The 22,016-nt window shown below is 46.6% G+C and overlaps 1 protein-coding gene across 3 annotated transcripts in view; it reads left to right on the forward strand.

Annotated features, from left to right (window-relative positions):
- The window catches only part of USO1 (USO1 vesicle transport factor), a 92,400-nt gene extending 71,610 nt beyond the window's left edge, over positions 1–20,790 (forward strand). For all 3 annotated transcript variants that reach the window (XM_054991380.1, XM_054991378.1, XM_054991379.1), the window contains 5 exons: positions 1,028–1,111; positions 11,782–11,871; positions 12,521–12,619; positions 14,771–14,986; positions 19,899–20,790. In XM_054991380.1, the coding sequence (XP_054847355.1) occupies positions 1,028–1,111; positions 11,782–11,871; positions 12,521–12,619; positions 14,771–14,986; positions 19,899–19,979 (570 nt within the window). In that variant the 3' untranslated portion in view covers positions 19,980–20,790. The remainder of the gene's footprint in view (positions 1–1,027; positions 1,112–11,781; positions 11,872–12,520; positions 12,620–14,770; positions 14,987–19,898) is intronic.
- Positions 20,791–22,016: the final 1,226 nt, after the last annotated feature.

The following is a 22,016-nucleotide window of genomic DNA, read 5'->3' on the forward strand; positions in this document are numbered from 1 at the left end:
GGGGTTAATATTTGTTCCTGTGGGTTTAATTGCAGGCCTCTGAGGTGGGGGGGCTGGGGGGGGAGGGTGAGTGAAGTGAGCTGTGATTGGACGGTAGCTGCTCCCCATGGGTGGAGCAAAGCGGTTTCTCGTGGGAGTGCTGAGGGAGAGAGTTCTTTCTGGCTAAGGCAGGCAAAGTGTGGGCGTGCCTGGGTTCAGTCTGTGTGTATCTCAGAGAGTGGATATCTCTCTAGGTCAGGCATGCCGTGCAGAAAGCCCTGCGTGAATGAGAGGTGTGTTTATCCTGTTGGTGGATATCTCTGTGGAAAATTCGTCTTTGGTCTGTGAATTATACGTCACTGTTTTTGAGACCACCAAGCTTAAGAACTATTCTGAAGCCAGTACGCTTATCGGTACTCTATAACCACCACACATACATACTTAAAAATTCTGCTTTTGTTTAAGCAAGATCCCTTCTTTTACCTCATGATCACCCTCACATGCTGAACATTCTGTCAAACCGCCACCTATGACGAGCCTTCCTATAATACCAATTAAAACGAGGAAGTCTAAGGCAAAAGCCTTTAGTGGCAGTGAAAACCTTTTGGGAGGCAGCAGCATATAGGCCATACAGACAGGGCAAAATGCCACAGGTGGTGTGGGCAGTGGGATTCAAACCCCAAAGGAAAGGCGTTCTCAAAGTATAAGCCTGGGTAAAGTAGAGAACACCCGAAGCTCTGTTTGCATGGAAGTAAAATAGTGTTGGTTGTGACCAAAGCCTGAGGCAAAAGTATAAGATAATGCAAGGAAGAGCTGAATTAAAGGTTTGTATATTTGTATAAAAGCACTGAGCCAGTAATGCCTGACCTCTGAAAATGCGATAGAGTTTCCCCCTGACTTCGAAGACAGCTGGAAGCAGTGTTCATACTTTGAACCTGTATTTAAACTTATAAGGCCTCAAACCCTGTTGATGCGACAGCTGCTGAGATTCTTGGGGTGAGGTGTTTCGTTGAACGGACTATTTTTTGTTCCTTTCTGATATTTCCAGAAGTGTTCACCACTAGCAATGGAAACAGCTGATCGGTCTTCACAGACTCACCGTGGTCTCGAGGTGGATAGTGAACTGCACAGGGTAAGGTGCCCCAGAGGTCTTTCCTTTGTACTGGGATGCCAGTTCATGTCGCATCAGTTGCAACAGTTGCAGCCAACCGTCTTGTCCTATTTTATGAAGGAACTGGGAAACAAGCAAAACATGATACACACACAGATATCCATTCCAGACTTGATCTTTGGCCAGACATCAAACCAAGATGACCCTCAGTTGTGCAAAGTGTCTTTAGGTATTTTGGTACCTCTGACAATGAGTGAAACTATATTTCTTCTTGGGAACTCCAAGATGTGTGTCAGAAATTGCTTTGAGAGCCAAGATTGGGGAGATGTCTTATGAAGCAAAGGCTTGGTGGAGAGCATTTAACTTGAAAATTAGCATTTTGAAATCAGACTGAGAACCGGGTCTCCTTGGATTAGTTATGCTGGATCCTCATATGAGTAACTGGGATAAGTATTTGGAGTATAAATTATCGTGTCTGGACATCGCCCATGATATGATAGCATCTGAGTAGTAATGAACTGAGTATGTTAATCAAAGGACATCACAGGGATCTTGATTATAATAGTGTGTTTCTTAGAGCTCGCAGAGTATGCTCTTCTCTTTCAGTTTGTATCCCTGCTCTGATGAAAATGCCAAATTATTTGTTTGAGTTCACCCTCCCAAGGCATAGAAAGGTATTTCTGATTTTACGTTTGAACACCTTGCTATCAGCAGCATTGTTAAGAAGGTTTTGTGTTCATTGCCTGTCTTCTGCGCAGTCCCACATGGGGACTGCGCACACATGCAGCCTTGCCAATCAGTAGGTTTTAAGCTAAAAGTCTGCTAGGGGGCGCTTGCCTCCCCAGTGCGCATGCATGGCTTTTCCCACCGAAACGGCACTGGCAGCGGCCCCCACCCTCCAATTCCTTCTTTGCCAATGACCGGGAAGGCTCTACTCGTTCCGCTCGAGCTAGAAAAAGAAAAGAAAGGAAGGAGATGTGAGAAATTTGCTAATTATGGCTGATAAAGCTCTTTTTAAGAGGTGCTTCACTTGTGCCACTAAGATGACCAGAACAGACAGTCATTCTGTCTGTCTTGAGTGCCTGGGGGAAGGACATAACGTGCAAGTCTGTGAGCACTGCTGTAAATTTACCCCCAAGGCCGGAGCAGAAAGGGCCACGAGGCTCAAAGCTCTATTGTGGGAGAGGGCGATGAAGGCATTGGATGTTCCAAAATGACTCCTTTACCTCCATCAGGGAGCGGAGATCGCCCGACCTCAGATTTGGAGTCGACACAGATCTGTCGCCCTTCTTCCCACTCGACACCATCCGGTCCGTCTTCGGATCCATCTTGGAATCGACCCCGGATCCAGGCATTTGAGACTCAAAGTCTCGCTGAGGCGCTCCCTGAGTCGACAGACTGCCTTCAAAGTCACCTGCGAGATCTGAGCTGGTGCCGACCACGTTGAAGTCGAAGAAGAAACGGTCGGATCCAAGTCGCCCGGAATCGAAAGGATGAGAGCCAGATAGATCGGCTCTGAAGGACTCGGAGTCGAGGGTTTCAGATCCGAGGAATGTGGATCCTAGGAACACAGATCCAAAGAGCATAGACACAAAGAGCATGGATCCAAAGACCATGGATCCGAAAAGTGCAGATCAACCCGAGTTTGTTCAGCCTCCCTGCAAGAAAGCCAACTGTAAAACTAAGCACCTGCAAACCCATATTGAACCTCCTGAGACTGTCCCAGGGACAGACCACGGAGACCAGCCTTTCGTTCGAGGTCCCCATCATATCACTCCTCTGCTGAGGAAGGTGAACTACAGGAGAGATTTGTGCCTGATCTGATCCAGGATCAGATCCTCGATCAGGATAGGAGTGGTCTCAACAGGCTCCATCCAAATATGGCCTGGATTTTGGGGAACCCTACCGTACACATTCTATAGCATTGGAATGATAATAATAATAACAACAACAACAACATTCGATTTATATACCACCCTTCAGGACAACTTAATGCCCACTCAGAGCGGTTTACAAAGTGTGTTATTATTATCCTCATGATAATCACCCTGTGAGGTGGGTGGGGCTGAGAGAGCTCCAGAGAGCCGTGACTAACCCAAGGTCACCCAGCTGGCTTCAAGTGGAGGAGTGGAGAAGCAAACCCGGCTCTCCAGATTAGAGTCCCACGCTCTTAACCGCTACACCAAACTGGCTCAATGTGTTTGAAGAGCCCAGGGGATCCAGGTCACCATAAGAGATCCATGAATCCACGATGTCATACCAACTTTCAGAGAGGGGTCAGGAGCGGAGTCCCAGCCCGGCATCAGATCCTTCCCCCAACGAAGTGGTTATGGGAACCAGCCAGGTGTCCCCTAGTGAGGACTGTTGGTTATACACAGAACAAATGTTGCAGATGGCTTGTGCGCTAGGGATAGATGTATCTGCTGTTGACCCCAAACCAAAAGACAAGATATTCAACACCTCTATTCAGGGAACCTTTCTAATGTGGCGTTTCCTATCATAGAGGGCCTGGTGGAGCTAATCAACACAATATGCGAAAAGTCAGCTTCAGCTCACTGTACCTCCAGAAAGTCAGAAGGGCTCTGTAAGACCAGGGAGGATATTTGCACCTTCTTGTTCAGTCACACACACACACACACACACACCGTCATTGCTGGGGATGGAGGAGATGCGGGCGCGCCAGAGACAGGGCTCCCACACCATTCCAGCTGACAAAGAAAGCAGGAAGCTTGACTCGTTGGGTAGGAAATTGTACTCCTCTGCTGCTCTTAACATGAAAATAGCAAACTACATAGCTATTATGGGAGCCTACCAGATCTTTCTTTGGAACCAACTGACATCGTTCATTGAAAAATTGCCTGAGGATCAGAAGACATTAGCCAGAGTCATCCAGAAGGAGGCCCTGGAACTCTTCAAACAACAGAGTAATGCAGGGCATAACTTGGCTGCCAGGCCATTGGCATCCTCTGTGGTGTTACGGAGGCATGCTTGGTTACGTGCCACGGCTCTACCCTTGGAGATAAGGAACAAAATTGAGGATCTCCCCGTTCAAGGGATCAACTTTATTCTCCAGTAAAACTGATGATTTATCTTTTTCAGAAGAGAAAAGACCGCCAGACAGCCCATTCTTATGGCGTGCTTCCACCTAAGCAGCTACCCACTCAGCGGTACCAGTATTGGCAGCAGCAACCCTATAAAGGGAAGTCATATCGCTACCAGCCGTATCCTCAGGACCCATACAGACAGTCTCAGTCTCAGCAGGGACAATATCGGAGAGGGTGGTCTAACAACCGCACTCAACAGGGCCAGCAGTGGACCTCCAGTGAGGAGGTGCCAGGGCAGAAGCAATTCTGACCAGGCCTAGATCAGCCAGTCACCTTTGGGAACTAGTTAAGAAAGCAGCTGTGGCACAAGTTTCCAATGATGAATCACAACGGGGATTTTACTGCAGAATGTTTTTGGTCGATAAGAAAGAGGGGGGCGTTAGACCTATCTTAGATCTTAGGGGACTAAACAGGTTCATCTGCACTAAGAAGTTTAAAATGGTGACGCTCAATATGGTCTTACAGTTATTACCATATGGTTCATGGTATTGGATTTGAAGGATGCATACTTCCATACTGCTATACATCCATCCCACAGACGGTTTCTGTGGGTTGGGTTTTTTTTTTTTTTTTTTTTGCAATAACAATATTTTCCAGTATCAGGTGTTACCCTTTGGCTTCTCTACAGCCCCAAGGGTTTTTACTAAGTGCATGGCTGTTGTAGCAGCTTACCTGAGGAAGCAGGGGTACGTCTTTTATTCCTGTCTTGATGATTGGCTTCTGACAGCGTCATCCAGTGAGCTCCTACAGAAACATATAGACTTAGTAGTTAATACCTGTACCAAGCTAGGTCTGATTGTGAATTTTAAAGTCTTCCCTTATACCATCCAGAAGGGTACAGTTCATTGGGGCTGTTCTGGATAGCAATAGAAACAGAGGCTTTTTACCACAAGAGAGGGCAGATAGAATCAGTAAGATGGTAGAGCAATTTGCCTGTTACAGATTTCAATCGGCTTTAAATATCCAAACCCTTTTGGTTTGATGGCTGCCACAACATCGGTCACCCCATTGACAAGGTTGCACATGTGCAAACTACTATTATGGTTTTTGGCTGTACATGATTTTAAATCTCAAGGTCTGAATAAGAGGTACTCAGTACAGAGGGCCGTGGTGAACTCTGTAAATCGATGGAGAGATAATAGAAATTTACTGAAGGGTATGGAATTCAGTTCAGCCCAGGTGGTTGTCACTGTTCATCTTTGGTCTTCAGTGCAGTCCCACATTGGGACTGCGCTGGCGCAAGCCAGCTGCCAGGAAAGATTTACAGGCTCTCAAATGCTAGAGGGTGCTCCTGGCCGGCAGCACACATGCATGCAGCCTTCCCACCAGAACATAGTGTTGCCAGGCGGAGCGACCCCTCTTCCCTCAGTTCCTTTCTTGCTGCCACTGAGAAACGTTTTTCGCTCTCTCTTTCTCTCTCGCTCCATACTTCTCTTGCTGTTATCTTTTGGATTGTTGGATTGCTACATCAGTGTGAGCTATGTCTCAAAAGGCATTATTCAAAAAGTGTGTACAATGCGACAGAAAGATGCCGCGTTCACACGAGCACAGTCTCTATCTCCTCTGCTTAGGTGAGGGACACAACGTCAGGGCCTGCCAGCACTGCCAGCACTTCGCATCTAAGGCGAGACGTGATCGTGCTGTGCGTTTAAAAGCAGCGCTTTGGGAAATGCCCCTCGTGAGTTCTGAAAAGCCGGCCGCACCATCTGCTGAGCAGGAACTGAAAGTGTGATCTGACAAGACACCACCCAAAGCGGGTACCCCGGATCCGACCCCCGGTTCTGATGACCACTCCATCTAAAGACACCTCGGTTCCAACCCAACATTTGAAACCGAAGTTGGAATCTAGAAAACACCGCTCCCCAGAATGGACTGAGCGTGCAGCTTCGGAGCCCCCAGTGAAGAAGGCAAAGGATGAGTCCAAACACCCAAAGCGCCTGGCCTCCACTCCTTCCCGCTGGCATCACCACTCTTTGGCCTCTACTCCTTCCCTTATCATAGAGGAGGAGACCCTCAAGACACTGCTGACCCCCTCGCCACCTCACACCCCACCACTGCAACATGAGGAAGAAGACATTAGCCCATCAGAAACGTTCCAACCTAGCATCTCACCGGATCCAAACTTGACTTCTTTTTCTGTGCCCCCAAGTCCAATGACTAGCTTCTCGGAACTGACTCAGCTACAGGGATCCACTTGGGGCTCAACACTACCGAACACCCCAGCTTTAGCCTCGCTATAGCCAGCCAGCACACCCTATGCTCAAGCCTCTAACTGGCAAGACTTCCTATCTTGCTTGCAAACAATTCTGCCTTTGATTCCTACCTCCTCGGTACCAAACTAACTAGCTCCACCTATGTTGGTTCCAGCCCGAGCAGTATCCTTCACGCCATCTCATGGGTTCCGAGCCCAGTTGTCGATTCCATCTGATTCCGATGATGGTGAGCACGTAGGCTCCTGATCCGATGCCATCTTGGATCTAGCTTCGGATCCATCACCCGAAGAAGCTGTGGGGGGCACTACTTTCCCCTCCTCTACAGAAGACTCTCGCTTATTGTAAGGATCTTGCCAAGGAAGCACAAAAGACTCCACTGGTTTTTTTTTTAAGCTTTATTGTAAAACCTAGTGTCATGATATTACCAAGGCTTTGTTAGGAATAAAGCACATGAAAAAAACAGTCACACATACTTCAGAGATAACTAGTCCCCCCCCCCTTTGGGGGGAGGTTGGGCATTCATGCTTAGAGAACTCAGGGCCACTTGGCCAGGCTCCCAGCTGTACAGCTTTGAAAGGGAAACCTAGCTGCACCATCCCTCACCCTTGAGACAGTTGGCAGATGCCGACATCCTGACATCTTCTGCCACCCCAAAAATCAATTCCCCCAGGTTTCTGTGGATATTTTTTGCAAAAGTCCTTTAAGAACCTAGGTGCTCGAATGTCTGTGGCTCTAATCCATGCAGCTTGACTCTTAGGGAAGAACTTCCATTGGACCAAATAATACAACACTCCCCTTTTTCAGCTCAGAGTCCAAGATCAAGTCGATTTCATAATGTGGTTGTCCATCTATCATTAGAGGCGGGGGCTGGGCTGGCTCAGGTTGCCATTTGTCTACCCCTGGATCCTTTTTCAGCAGACTGACGTGGCAAACTAGATGGACTTGTCTGAAACTCTTTAAGAAGGTCCAGCTCCACCATAATAGTGTTGATTAACTTGGATACTTTGAAAGGGCCCACATACTTCCACCCCAATTTCTTACTGGGCTGGGAGCCTCTAAGATTCTTGGTAGATACATATACACTGTCCTCCACTTTCAAATTCCAGGGGGGAGATCTGTTTTTATCTGCTTGTTGTTTATAATCCATCTTAGCTTGCTCCATTTTTTTTTATAATCTCCCACTGATTTACAACATCAGTCCACCATTGCTGTAAGTCCACCCATGCAGCTCCAGTGCTGTTTTGCAAGAAAAAGGATGGGGGATTGAGGCTATGCATGGATTATCGGGGGCTAAATGCCGTATCGGTGTCAAACGCCTACCCCTTACCCATCATAAGAGATCTGTTGGGGGTGCTTGCCCAAGGAAAAATCTTCACCAAACTGGATTCGCGAGATGCCTGTTATAGAGTGAGGATAAGAGAAGGAGATGAGTGGAAAACTGCCTTTAATACTCCTTCAAAGGGACCTCTCTCTTCTCGGAGCTTACTGACGAGTCCCTACAGTAGATGAAAGAGAACCAGGGGTAATTGCTCCTCAACAACAACAGCAACAACACTCTCAGAAGTACCAATACCAGCAGCGTGCTCCATACCATCAACACTCCAGGTATTCTTATCAGCTCTACCAACAGAGAGGCTACCAGAGTTACCCCAGAACGGGGACGAAGAGGCCTAGCAAATCCAGGCCTAGGCAACAACTACCTCAATCCCCTAAGTCGAGTCAGGGCCAGAAATCGCTGTTCTGACTGACCGCCCCTCAATAGGCACAGCTTCTCCTTTTTCATAACAGATTAGCCCCCTTCTACAAGGCTTGGGCTTAAATTTCATCGGACTCCTAGGTCCTTTCGGTCATCAGACAAGGCTACAGGCTACACTTCACAGAGTTGCCATAGTTATCCCTCCCTACAAACTCTTCAACCTGTTCCATTGAAGTACTCTCTCCTGTCATCCAGGAATTGCTGACAAAGGGAGCCATACAGCACGTGTTACCTGGCGACTCATAGTTTGGGTTCTGTTCCAGATATTGTGGAGAAGAAGGATGGTGGACTCAGTCCAGTACTAGACCTCCGCAATATAAATTTGTTTATTAAACTTGAGAAGTTCAGAATGTTGACTCTCTAGTGTCTTTCAGTCCTTAGAACCAGGAAATTGGTTCGGTGTGGTTGATTTGAATGACGCTTATTTCCACATCATCATACACCCAGAACACAGATTCTCCTTCCAGGGAGAGGTCTTCCAATACACAGTCCTCCCCTTTGACCTGTCCTCAGCATCCCGTGTCTTTACAAAGTGTATGGCAGTAGTTGTAGCTTACCTCAGGTCCAAGGGGTGCTCCATCTAACCCTTTCTGGACAACTGACTCCTGGTAGCACAATCAAAAACCCTATTCCGTGAGCACATTAATATAACTGTTCCTACTACTTGTCATTAACTGGAAGAAGTCCTCCCTTCTCCTGACCCAGGGCATCCAGTTGATAGGTGCCAGGTTGCACTCTGTAACAGGGAGGACCTTCTTGCCTTTAGACAGGGCAAGATCACTGCAACCCCTAGCCTCCAGATTCAAAAGGAACCGGTTCCAACCACCATTACTGATATAAAAACTACTGGGTCTCATGGCTTTGACAACTAATGTCACACCTTTTGCCCACCTCTACATGAGGCCACTACAAAACTGGTTTATAAGACACTTTGACCCACTCAGGGACTCCCAGCAGAGAAAACTTTCCATACCTAGGTCTGTCCTCACATCCTTACGTTAGAGGACAACCAATAAGAATCTCCTCAGGGGTGTGCAATTCGGAATACATTCCCCAGATAGCTCCATCACCACTGATGCCTCCCTTAGAGGCTGGGGAGCACACTGTGGTGACCTCTCCATACAAGGGGAATTGTCAAACTCAGAAGGGGACATGCATATAAACGTGGTGGAATTGAGGGCAATGCGTTACTCTCGTCTCTTACCGATCTTCTACTGAACAAGAGGGTTCAGGTCAACACAGACAGCACGGCCGCCCTCTATTATTTGAACAAACGAGGGAACTGCCTCATTGACTCTCTGCTCAGAAGCATCAGAATTGTGGGAATGGGCAATACATCACAATGTTTTACCTCAAACAATCCATATTGCAGGGGACATAAACAACAAGGCTGACACCCTGAGCGGGGTGTTCAAACCCCAGTACGAGTGGCCCATCAACACCTCCGTCCCATCTTCCAGGACTGGGGAACACCGGACATAAATTTATTCGCAACATCCCACAACACCAAAGCCAAAACTTTCTGCTCCCTAGGGGGGGTCAGACCCCTGCTCCCTTGGGGATGCCTTCCAGATTCCCTAGAGAAAAGTACACAAATATAAACACAACTAGACCCTTGGAGAATGTAAAAGAACATACTCACTTCAGACGTAAGGACAATCAAAGAAAAAACCAAAGTCTATAGTCTTTTTTCTGTGCTAGGCTCCCTCTGAGTTCCAGATAATCAAAGACAGAATTCCAAATTTCTTCATAACTGCTTCGTTGTGCACTATGCTGCGAGCTACAGAAAAAAGGATTGTGCACAATTTTCTCCAAAACACAATCTCCCAAAGATTCTCATGCCTATCCATGGAAGGTCCAGCTGGATCTGACCAAAAGGCGGCAATTGTCAAACCACCAGCTGCGAATAATTTGGAAATAAGGGAAATTTGGATATCATTCCAGATATCAAATATAAACCGCTTCGGAGAAAAGGGTAGACTAATCTTAGTAATTTGGAAAATTGCCTTAGAAACAGACAGCAAGAAAAGATAGATTTGGGTGCAATTCCACCATAAGTGAATTGGAGAGCCTTTTTGTCCACGAAGCTTCCAGTATTTAGGGCTAAGATCCTGATTTATTCTATGTAGTCTATTGGTGTTAAGGTGGTGCTAAGACCTGACCTCAAATTCAGGCCCAAAGTGGCGAATCAGTTTCATTTATCCCAAGATATTGTACTCTCCGTTTTTTTCCCCTGCACTGTCTACGGACTCTGAGAGGGCCTTAGATTCGTTAGATGTTCATAGGGCTCTACTTTTTTACTTGCATCGTACAGGAGTATTTAGAAAGAATAAATGTTTGTGTGTGTGTTATGCTGGGCCTAAGAAGGGGAATAGGGCCATAAGACAATGCTATGCTGTGGCTAACTTACCGTGTGCGTTGGAGGTGAAAGCTCACTCCACAAGTTCCCAAGCGTCTTCGGCTGCGTTCCTGAGGGGACTCCCTTGACACAATATCTGCAGTGCAGCTACATGGTCACCTTTGGACACATTCGTGAAGCAATATGCCTTGAACGTGATGGAGAGGAGAGAATCAGTGGTGGGACAGGCTGTGCTCCATTCACTGTTTCAGTGAAGACCACACCCACCACCAGGTGAGAAGCTTGTGAGTCTCCCATGTGGGACTGCACAGAAGATGGACAATGAAAGCGGAGTTGCACTTACCGTAACTGCGGCTCATTGACGTCTTCTGTGCAGGCACACGTACCCTCCCTCCTGCCCCGCTGTGTTCTTCATTACTTAGCTTTTTGCGGGCCAGCGGCTCAGGTGAAACTGGAGGGGGGGGCACCACCTCCCAGTGCCATTTCAGCGGGAAAAGCCACACATGCTTACTGGGGATGCAAGTACCGTACCAGTTGGCAGGCCTGCGTGCATGTGCAGTCCCCATGTGTGCCTGCACAGAAGACGTCAATGAACAGCAGTTACGGTAAGTGCAATTCTGTTGGATTCCATCCTCTGTCAGATTCTGTGGATGTGGCACTAACTGAATTGACAGTCTAGAACATAACTCTTTTGGAGTGTCCAGAATATTTAGATTTGAGAGCTAAATGTATTCTTCCTCTGTTTAAGTAGGATTTTATTTCTCTTGAAGCAAAATCTTCGTGCCTATTAAGAGATGAAGATAAACAAGTAACTTTGTGTGTGGCTAAATTTTTGCCGACTGTAGTAAAATCATGGCTTGCTGTAATTAAGAAGATGATGGTTTTATTTCTCACAGTTGGAAAATGTATATCCCGTTTTTCTTCCTGACTGGGGACCCAAAGCAGCTATACATGAAAAAATGTTCACAGCCTGAATAAATATGTGTTTGTGCCCTTAGTCCACAATGTAGGTTGCTCACACAGCTTAAACATCAGAGGTTTAATTAGCTTACCTTAAGGCCATCGCTTGTCATTCTTCATAATAGAACTGAATATGGAAAACAAATGTCTCTTAATTGGTTCAAGTCATGTGCCCGTTGTACGTGGGGCATCAGACAAGTCATGGCTGTCTGCTTAACTGCTCTGAATGATCCTCCTTTATAGCCTGCCACATTCATGAGCAATAGCCATGTTTGAAAGTTGGATTTCTTTTCCTACAGGAAGTTGAAACCTTGAGAACCCAAATCCAGTTGCAGACTACTGATATTGCCAGACTTCAGATGGAAAAACAAGATCTTCTTCAGCAAATGGTGACCCTGTAGAACTGTCTCTTTGGTTCCTTATCATTCATAAGTAGTCAGGAATGTATTACATGTATTTATTTAAACCATTAATATTCGTCCTTGGTAGAAAAGGCTACAAGTTGCAATAAACACTAAAATAACATACATAGACCCCCCCCCCTCCTGCCCAGCAACCCCTCCCTGCTGCTCCCTCTTTCTGGCAAGCCAGAACTGGCCCCACATCAGGGAATGCGGTTGTGGGTTGCACAAACCCAAGTGAGGATACCATAAGGTTACGTGAAGAGCGCAATTGGTGCATGGGACTGTATTGGGAGATGTGATCCAGTAGGTAGGAGGGACCCAGACCGTGGGATGTTCTAAAGGTAATAAGCAGCCCCTGAACTGGGTTGGGAAGCCCGTTGGCAACACTCGCCAGTCTTCCCTCCATTAACAGGGCTTAGCCCAGGAGCACCTGCCAGCTCTTCGCTTGATCTGTTCAAGAAATTTTGGCCTCCCCCTCCCCTCAATGCTGGCAGATCCCAGCCAAAGTTTCCACCTCCCCAACAAGCATCATTCTCCTCCCTGCAACGAAGGCAACCCACGTGGGCCATGTTTGTGCAGGCTGCCCTTCCTTGAGTCCTGTTGCATTCGCTAATGCCAGTGTTTTGCTTTGCAGAGTGCAGCCCCAGTCCCTGTGTCAGGAGACGGTGGTACAATGACCGCCGGCTTGGAGGGAAGGCTCTCGGCACTCTTGCAGGAAACAAAAGAATTAAAGGTTGCTTCTTCATGAAATACGTTGCATTTTTAATTTAAGCATTCGTCCTTGGTAGACTTGGGGAGGGGCTGTGGCAGAGCATGAGCTTGGCATGCGGAAGGTTCCGGGTCCAATCCCTGGCAACTCCCATGGGAAGCCTCCGGTGGCCCAGGTGATGTGAAAGACTTCGGCTTGAGATCCTGGAGAGCAGCTGCCCGTCCGGGAAGGCCTTCGTGGCCCAGGCCAAGGCTCGGATGAAGCAGCTCCATGTGGCTCTTCCCTCAGAGTTCCTCGTATCATTTTATCTGGCACGTTTTGTCCTGCCCTTCCCTTCAAGGAGCTGAGGGCAGCTTTATTTCGCATTTCCTTCCCTGTTTTATCCTCACAGTAACCTTGTAAAATAGGTTAAGCTGATAGATCCAGAGGAGTTAGCCGTGTTAGTCTGTAGTAGCAAAATCAAAAAGAGTCCAGTAGCACCTTTAAGACTAACCAATTTTATTGTAGCATAAGCTTTCGAGAATCAAGTTCTCTTCATCAGATGCATGATCCGTTCGGATCATGCATCTGATGAAGAGAACTTGATTCTCGAAAGCTTATGCTACAATAAAATTGGTTAGTCTTAAAGGTGCTACTGGACTCTTTTTGATTTAGGTTAAGCTGAGAATGTCTAGCCCAAGATTATCCAGAGAGCTTCCTTGCAGAGTAGGAATTCGAAACTGGGTCTCCCAGATCCTAGTCTTACACGCTAACCATTGCAGCAGCACACTTGATGGAAGCGTGCGGGATCCACTGTGAGGCACCTGTTTAAAGAGACGCTATACACAATGCCCGTCGCCCTTGAACCCTCTGCTCCTGGGTAGTCCTGCCACTGTCTGCAGTCTCTTTGGGATACTGCTGGACTGCCCCAGAACAGTCCTGGGTCTCTGGTCCCAGGGGGTCTGGATGCACAAGGAAGTCTGTTTCCTGTCCCATGGGAGGAGACCAAGGCAAGTCCCTTGTCTCCCTCTCCCTCCTCAACGTTTTCTGTATTCACTATTAGAAACCAGCCTGTGTTCTGTATCTGCAAGGATGTGGTATCTGGGAAATGAACATAGGTCCAAATGAGGGAAGCAGCCAATGGAGTTTTTGACTCCTCTGACTTCCTCTTCCCACTGCTGCTCCACACTTTGTGCTGGCGTGTTCTGGACAAGATGTCTGAGGTTAGAAAGTACAAAGCATTGTCTGTGTCATTTTAGGGACCTTAGGCACTAAGTATCTAAGGCAGAACTATCCAGCTGGCTTAAGAATTTGTGGAGATGGTGTATAAAGCCATAGAGAAATCTCCCCCACAGGAAATGCGATGCATTCCAGTGGAGGAGCTGGCATTTCCACAGCTGCCTTGGGCAAAGCAACAGTGAACAAGATAGAGCAAGATGGATGCTTTGGCTTCTGTTTGTGCCTTTATGAAATGTTACAAGAGGCATTCCCTTTTGCTGACGCTGCCCTTCATTGTGGAGTCCTCAAAGAATGATGCATTGTAGTCCTACTCCCGAGGATCCTGCTCCATCATGCTGTCTTGGAGAAAACATTTTTATGGTGACAAGTTGTTCTCTGGAGAAGCTACCATTCAGATTCTGTTCTTCTGGATGGCAGACTATACATGTGGAGAGGGCAGATACGAAGCCCCGGAATTCAGCCTATTTCCCATGTCTTGCATTTATTTGATTTTTTGTAATTTGAGTTCTTTTAGTATAAACAAGTTGAGGCTGGGTGCAAGATTAATGGAGGGGGAGGTTGCTCCTTTTCTCGCTCCGGTCAGGAAGGGAGGAACCCCAGTACCTCAGCAGAATTGCTCTTCCCAAGCTGGCCTTACCAGCTGTTCAATAGGAAGGGGCCATCTTGAGGGGGGGGCGAATGCTCTCCTGCCTCCCGTTGCATTTGGCAATGTGGCATCAGTTAATTAGTCTCGTTTTAATGTGATCCCATGGAAGGGTAAGAAAAAGACATTTCCCTGAAGATCTTGTTAGAAGCAGCTTGTACGCTGGATATCCAGGCTGTGTACAGCTTAAAAGAACGTTGAAGTCCTGCTGGGGTGGGAGCCTTATTAAAGCTGCTGGGTCTGAAGTGTGTGTGGCTGCTAAATGCACATCTTTAAAAAATGCAGGTAACTGTTTTTCCCCCTCCTGTCACCAGAATGAAATTGCCAGTCTCACTGAGGAAAGGACATCCTTGAAACAACAGCTGGACTCTTCCAATAGCACCGTGGCTATTTTGCGAACTGACAAAAGTACATTGCAGCAGGAAGTGGCAGAATCTAAAAAAGAACAGGATGACCTTCTGGTTCTTCTGGCTGACCAGGATCAGAAAATAGTTGCACTAAAGAATAAGCTCAAGGAACTTGGAGAACCGGTAGGAGGCGCTTGTAGTGAAAATAACCCAAATGCAGAGTTCAGTTTTAAATGGTTAATAATTATGCTTAACATCTACTTGCACTGTTTTTGTATTTGTTTTGTTTGGAAAACATTCCACTCTTCTAGCCAAAAAGAGATAGCTTACAGAATATTAAAATCCAATAATAATTTTTATTGTGATCGCTTACAACATTAAAACAATCCGCACATTTGTCCTTAACAGCAGGCTGTGGAGCACTAAGGTTAAAAGGAAGTCAATAGAAGGTTCTAAAAGCAGCAGCGTAAAATAAGTGCAAGGGCCGGCAAGAGAACCAGGAGAATGGAAATGCTCACCTGATATCTAACTTGGAAGATGCGAGGGACACCCATCCCTTTTGAATGAGGAGGGCGACCAGAGTGAGGCCTCCAGCAAAAGAGCCAGGCAGGTTCATACAGGAGAGCTGCTGTAGCATTGTGGTTAAGAGATTTGACTGCGAATCAGCACTCTACGGGTTCGAATCCCACTACTGCCATGAGCTCAGTAGGTGGCCTAAAGTAAGCCACTTCTCTCAGCCCCTGCTCTCCAGCTGTATTGTAGGGATAATGATAACTAGGGGTGTTTCCCACTTCGGGTTTAGCCAAAGCAGGAATACACTCCATAATAACCCAAATCACGAAGCTTGCTGCTTTGAGATTCAGGTGTTTAGATTCTTTTAGTATACTCAGTAAAGATTTGGAAGCACACCAAAGCTTTAAACTTCCTGCCCTGGCATCTTGCAAATGGCACGAAAAGGGTGGCTTTCCAACTTCCCATGGAGTGGAAAGTTTGAAAGGCAAGCAGCACTTTGCAAATGCAAACAGTCATAAAAGTGCTGCAGGCTGTTCCCGCTTGACCTGAAGCTTTCTGAAGCTATCCGAATCACTTCGGAAAGCTTTGATTTGGTATTTCTGAATTGGGTCCAGCAATGTTGGGCCCGATTCGGGAATCCTGAATCTTTCTGAATCGGGATCAATTGGAATCCTGAATCGCACACCCCTAATAATATGATTAACTTGTTCACTGCTGGGTGAGGCACTAATCTGTCTAGAAGAGTAGTATATAAGTGCAGTTATTATTTATTATAATCAACAGCCCAGTGGAGCCAATGGTCTCTCTTCTTTTGGCTTGTTCTCTCCTGTGCATTCTCTGTTTGATCCTTTACCAAGTCTTGTCAGTTCTCACTGCACAACATCGTGGAAGTACATCCCATCCCCTCAACTGAAACGATCGCTCGTGTTATCTCAGCTCTGGTTTTCCCTCCCTCTGTCCACAATGGTGTAACCAAAAGCATTAATTTCCTTAATCGTTCAGGCCATGCGGTGCCTCTGCTTGTCTTGCTGCTCTGGTTTTCAATCTGCTCCCATGTTCAGCATAAACTTCTCGTTACCTTTCAAGTCCTCCCTGGCTTTGCCCACTTCCACCCTTTTCTCTCTACCCAAATATCCTGACACCTGCTTCCTCCTGGACTTCACCTTCCCAGCTCCAAACTGTATCCTGAATCTGCCTCTCAGAATATCTGTTGTCATCTCCTGCGTCTTTCAGATTCCTGCTCATAGCCACCTTTTTCATCAGCCCTTAATTCCTTAGCCCCTCCCCTACTGAGGCAAAGCCCTGAGTGCATGCAGTTGACACAAATGTTGTAGATTCTTTCTCCTGTCCACTTTGACTTTCTTCCTCCTCTTCCTCTGTTGAAAGATTGTAAGTTCCTCAGGACAGGGATCTATCATCTTTTGCTACTCTGTTGAAGCACCATACTTTTAAATACTTAATAATCACAATTGGTTTTGGCCCAAAAGCAAAATAAGCCAGTCAGGTTGGCTGTCACTGTAGTGTCGGAAGTGGGAAATGAGCCCGTGGACAATGCCTTTTGGAAGGGCCGGGTGACAGCCTGTTCATTGTCGTTCTTCTGTGCAGTCCCATATGGGACTGCGCATGCACAGGCCTGCCGACTAGAGAAGGTTTTACCACTTCTTTAGAGACAAAGACCAAAGTTGAGGAACTACCATTTGAAGGCATCTCACTCTTCTCTGCCAGCACACATGAGGCCTTGTCTCAAAAGAAGAAAAACCGACAAACAGCCAAGTCCCTGGACATCACACCAACAGAGCAGCACACATATAAGATGAGATATTTCCCACGTCACAGCTACCCATACCATTACTATGGGAGGCATCAGTGTCCATACCACTACCAATAGACACCTCAACAGCAATTTAATCCGGGGCAGCAGTCCAGGCGGTGTGGACGGTACCAGCCTAAACCTTCAAGGACACACGTGGTCCTGCTAAGCAGTTCTTACTGGACCTGCCCAACTATAACCCAGATTGTTGCTACTCGAAGAGACTCACACCTTATCTCTCTGAATGGGAATCAATAACATCCGACTCTTGGGGCTTAACCATTGTTGGTTATGGGTTATAGTTCATGCAATTACCTGACTGTATACAACCTTCTGCCGCTGTAAATAATTCTTTGTCAGAGTTGGAAGGGGAAATTCGATCTCTCCTTGCTGAAGGTGCCATTCAGCAAGTACAAAGTGCTGACCCCTTGCTTGGACTTTTCCTCAAAATTCTTCCTGGTGCCTAAAAAGGATGGTGGTTTTCATCCTATTCTAGATCTAAGGGATGTAAATCTTTATCTCAGACTGTTCTTGGTACTTCTCTTTCTGTCAGCTGGTGATTGGTTTGCTGTCCTTGATCTTAAGGGTGCGCAGATAGAAAATACCTCTACTATACCTATATTGTTGTCAATATCAGAACAGTGTGTTTCATTATAAGGTTTTGCCCTTTGGCCTTTCCACAGCACCTGGGGTGCTTACTAAACGTATGGCAGTTATCAGCCTGTCTCAGAGCTAAGGGGTGCTCCATATTCCCCTATCTGGATGATTGTCTGATTTTGGCCCCATCCGGGGACAGACTTCTCCAAGACGTGTCCCTGGTAGTGAAGACCTGTTTACGTTTAGGGTTAGTAATTAACTTCAAGAAGTCCAAACTTGAACGTTCTCAATCAGTAGCCTGTATTGGGGCGGTTTGGTGTAGTAGTTAAGAACGTGGGACTCTAATCTGGAGAGCTGGGTTTGATTCCCCTCTCCTCCACTCGAAGCCAGCTGGGTGACCTTGGCTCAGTCACAGCTTCTTGGAGCTCTCTCAGCCCCACCCACCTCACAGGGTGTTCACTGTTGTGGGGATAATAGTAACATACTTTGTAAACTGCTCTGAGTGGGTATTAAGTTGTCCGGAAGGGCGGTATATAAATCAAAATTTATTATTATTATTTTGGATGCCATGATTCAGAAAGCTACCTTGCCTCTTGATAGGGCACAGGCTATAAAATCCACGATAAACTTGTTCTTCAGAAATTGGTTTCTGACAATTTGGAAAATACAGAGGCTGTTGGGCCTCGTGGCAGCAACTATGGCTGTAATCCCCTTTGGTAGACTAAACATGCGTGTCCTACAAAAATGGTTCGTGGGAAGGTTCAATATGTTATCACACAATATGTTATCACACTAACCGTAAGCTCACTATTCCGAGACGGGTTTTGAAATCCCTACAATGGTGGTCCAAAGATGAATACTTACTCAAGGGTATTCCATTTGGTACTAAGCTGCACCAAAGTACTGTAACCACTGAGGCTTCATCCCAGGGTTGGGGCTCTCACTGAGGATCTAGGGTGATACAGGATGTAGGGTCAGTATCAGAACAAGTATTGCATATTAATACACTGGAACTCAGAGCCTTTCGCTTTGCCCTTGTCTCATTCACAGTAACTCGTTGCACTTTATAGAATATAAAATTATCATCTTTATAACTGCTGGTAACATTCATCTGCTATAGGTTATTTAAAAATTTGTCACAGCAGGGTTTGTCCCTTGGCATTAGTTACTATTGTACCTGTGACACTTCCTTTGAGGCCTTGTCTCGTTCACGGCTGTTCTTCAAGACAAAGAAATTCCGATTCAGATGGCCATCACCACTGCTACGTACTCTGTCAGCAGGCAGGGGGGGCGCAGCAGCGTCGGCCCTTTGTGCAGAGGCCACGGCCACCTGGAATTGGGCAGGTGTCTCTGCATTGTGGGCTCGGACAACTCCAGAGCAGATGTGCTAAGCAGGGTTCTGAGTTCAACCCACCAACGGTCTCTGCACGATGCCTGTCTTACTCTCATTTTCAATACGTGGGGTGTTCCAGAAACAGATGTCTTTGCAACAGCTGTGAATGCCGAGGCTCCAGCGTTGTGCTCCATGACAGGGAGCGACCCTCCGTCCATTAGGGACACCTTCCAGCACCCCTAGACAAACCACCTACTGTACATGCTTCCACTGGTCCCACTTATCCCCAAGAGGATTGGCAAGACAGAAAGGGACAGACCCAACTGCATCCTCACAACCCCCTTTTCGGGCCAGACAAATATGGTTACCAACGTTACTAGAGCTGTCTAAACAGACCTACCTCACACTTAGGCAGGTACCAGACATTCTCCCGTGCGGAACATTAACTCCACCAGACATTCTCAGTTACCTACTCCTGGTGGCATGGTGGATTCATCCCAAACCTTTTCTGTGGTGGTACATCAAGTCCTCCTCAATGCCAGGGCGTCTTACAGGTTTAAATGGAATAGGCTTGCATATTGGGCACATAGCAGGAGAATCACTGCTACTGATTGTCCTTTATCTAGTGTTTTTGATTGCTTATACACTTTAAAGTCTAATGGGTTGGCCGTAACATCCCTAAAGGTTCATCTAGCAGCCATTTCTGTCTTTCTGCCCTCTGGGCAGCTCTCGGGCTCTCGCCCGGGCAAGTGTAGGACACGGCCTAGAATGACCTCCTTGCTGGTGACCAGGCAGGCTGAAAGGGATGGCTGCTAGTGATTTTTTTTCCTTTTTTGCAAAAGGTTGAAGATGAGGATGATATCGAATCAGGTGACCAAGGCGAGGAAGATGAAGAGGATGGGAAAGAAGAGGCGGAAGATTGATTGGGTTTTAATGTGTCAAGGAAGGAGATCTCGTATTGCATTGGATTAATATACATTGATGGCCTTGAGCTGTAGAATACCTAGTTAAGGAAATGGGTATGAGCAGAAGAGTCACTAAATCTACTCCTGAGTTTGTGATGTGATCGCTGAGAGATTCTGATGATTTATAGCCAAGACTGAAGACCCCCGTTTAAGTGTTTTTGGAGGCTGTGAACGCATGAAAGGTGACCGTGTGGTGGACTTTGCGTGTGGCCATCCACATAAGTTACGTGTGTTTGCCTGTCACTCCATTTGTTTGGAACTCCGAGGGGATGAAATGTGCCGTGTTTGTGGTGTCACGTCTGTCGAATGGAGTCTTTGCTTCCTGCCTTTGGCGTGGAAAGGTCTTGCGGCACCTTCCTGGCTGCCTCCTCTGCCGGACGAGACAGGCCGGGAGGACGTCGTTCCCTGCGGATTTCCTGCTCAGCTGGTTTCAGCGTTGAGTGCCTTGACACCTGACATGACTGCATTCTCTGTACCTGAGGAGTTTAAAAAGAAGCTGAAATGCTCTGTTTATGTGGAAAGGTTTCCGTAGTGATGAAGCAGTACTTGGTAGCATTTTAAAGCATTTTTTTTTTAAAGAAAACTCATGAGAAAGTTAACGTGCTGCCAGGTACTTGCTTTCAAAAACAAACCTTTGTTCTAAAGATGACATGTGTTGATTATAATTTATTGGCTTTCATGCCTAATGGATCAGATTTTTAAAAGAAAAATTAAATACAGTTGCTGCATCAAATTGCTGTTTTGGTAATAAAAATAGATGCTATAACCATTTTAGTATTCATTCCCTTGATTTTAGTCCTGGTGGTTGCTTATCGTCACGGACTGCTGTGTTACTTTACTAGTCTTTTATTTTTCTGGCTTGTTAAAATACCTAGAGTTTTCCACCTGGGAAACTGTGCTAAATTTGTAGAGATTTCTGTTTGTTCCAGATATTGACACAGCTAACAGAATGATGCTTCTTACACAAAATTGGCAGGATTCAGGCCAGTCTGTAACTCACCTTTTCATTATACAAGATGTATTTAAGATGCTCTATTTTGTACTTTCCGGTTCGTTGCGATATAGGTAACGTTATAAGCAGATTTACAGCAAAATAAATTAGAATACGACCTCTATTTTGTAATCCCTCTGTTTGGAAATAAAGTTGTTCCATATGCAAAATACTTCCTGCAATCAACCCTGGGGCTTTGTGCCTACATATGTTCCCCCATCTGCCCAACAGAGGAGGTACTCGGAGTCCTGCACAGAATAGAACAAAATTGAGATTTCTGTGTTGGTCTGTGGAAATGGAGCATCCAAGCCTGCTGCTCCCTCGATCCCAGTGCGATCTCTGCGGTGCAGCCACAGACAATACAAGGCCTCAGGCGGTCTTTCTTTCCCAGCTCTACTGTCCAGTTTTTAAATCAGAGAGGCTGTGCCCGTCTGTCCCCAGGTGCTCTGCTGCTGAGCTGTATCCCCTCTTGCACACACCCACTCAAGCCAATGTCATTTGGGGCCCTGCTGACCACAGTACCACGGAACAATCTTTTGTTGAATTCCTCTTTGCCACAGCCTAGATTTTAAACTTTGTCTACTACTGGCAACATGTTGTGCTAGAGTTTTTAGACTACCTCCTCATACCTGGATTTGATTGGCTGTTGGTGTGGAGATTTTTAGTGTGTCCTGTCACAAAAGTCTCATGGTGAGTAATAGCATTTTAAAAATTTAAAATAGACAACTAGTTTTTATCCCCCGAAAGGAATCCTGTGCTGCATCTATGGCGAGTAGACCCTGCTTGGGACGTCTTTCCGGATAGGTGAAAGCCGCGGCTCAAGCCAGGCCGTTCACGGCAAGGCGCTTGCAGGAAGCAGGGCCTGGTAACAGACGAGCTGGTGCTGCCTAGTCAGAGACCCCGTGAGCGCTTCTGGGCACGGGCCGTGTCAGGATAGCTCCTGCTCCTCAGATTGAGTCCCCATTCACAAGGCAGATTTAGAAACCCGTCCTCAGCAATGGTTG

The sequence above is a fragment of the Eublepharis macularius genome, chromosome 11 (assembly GCF_028583425.1).
Source record: "Eublepharis macularius isolate TG4126 chromosome 11, MPM_Emac_v1.0, whole genome shotgun sequence".
In the NCBI taxonomy this organism is placed as follows: domain Eukaryota; kingdom Metazoa; phylum Chordata; class Lepidosauria; order Squamata; family Eublepharidae; genus Eublepharis; species Eublepharis macularius.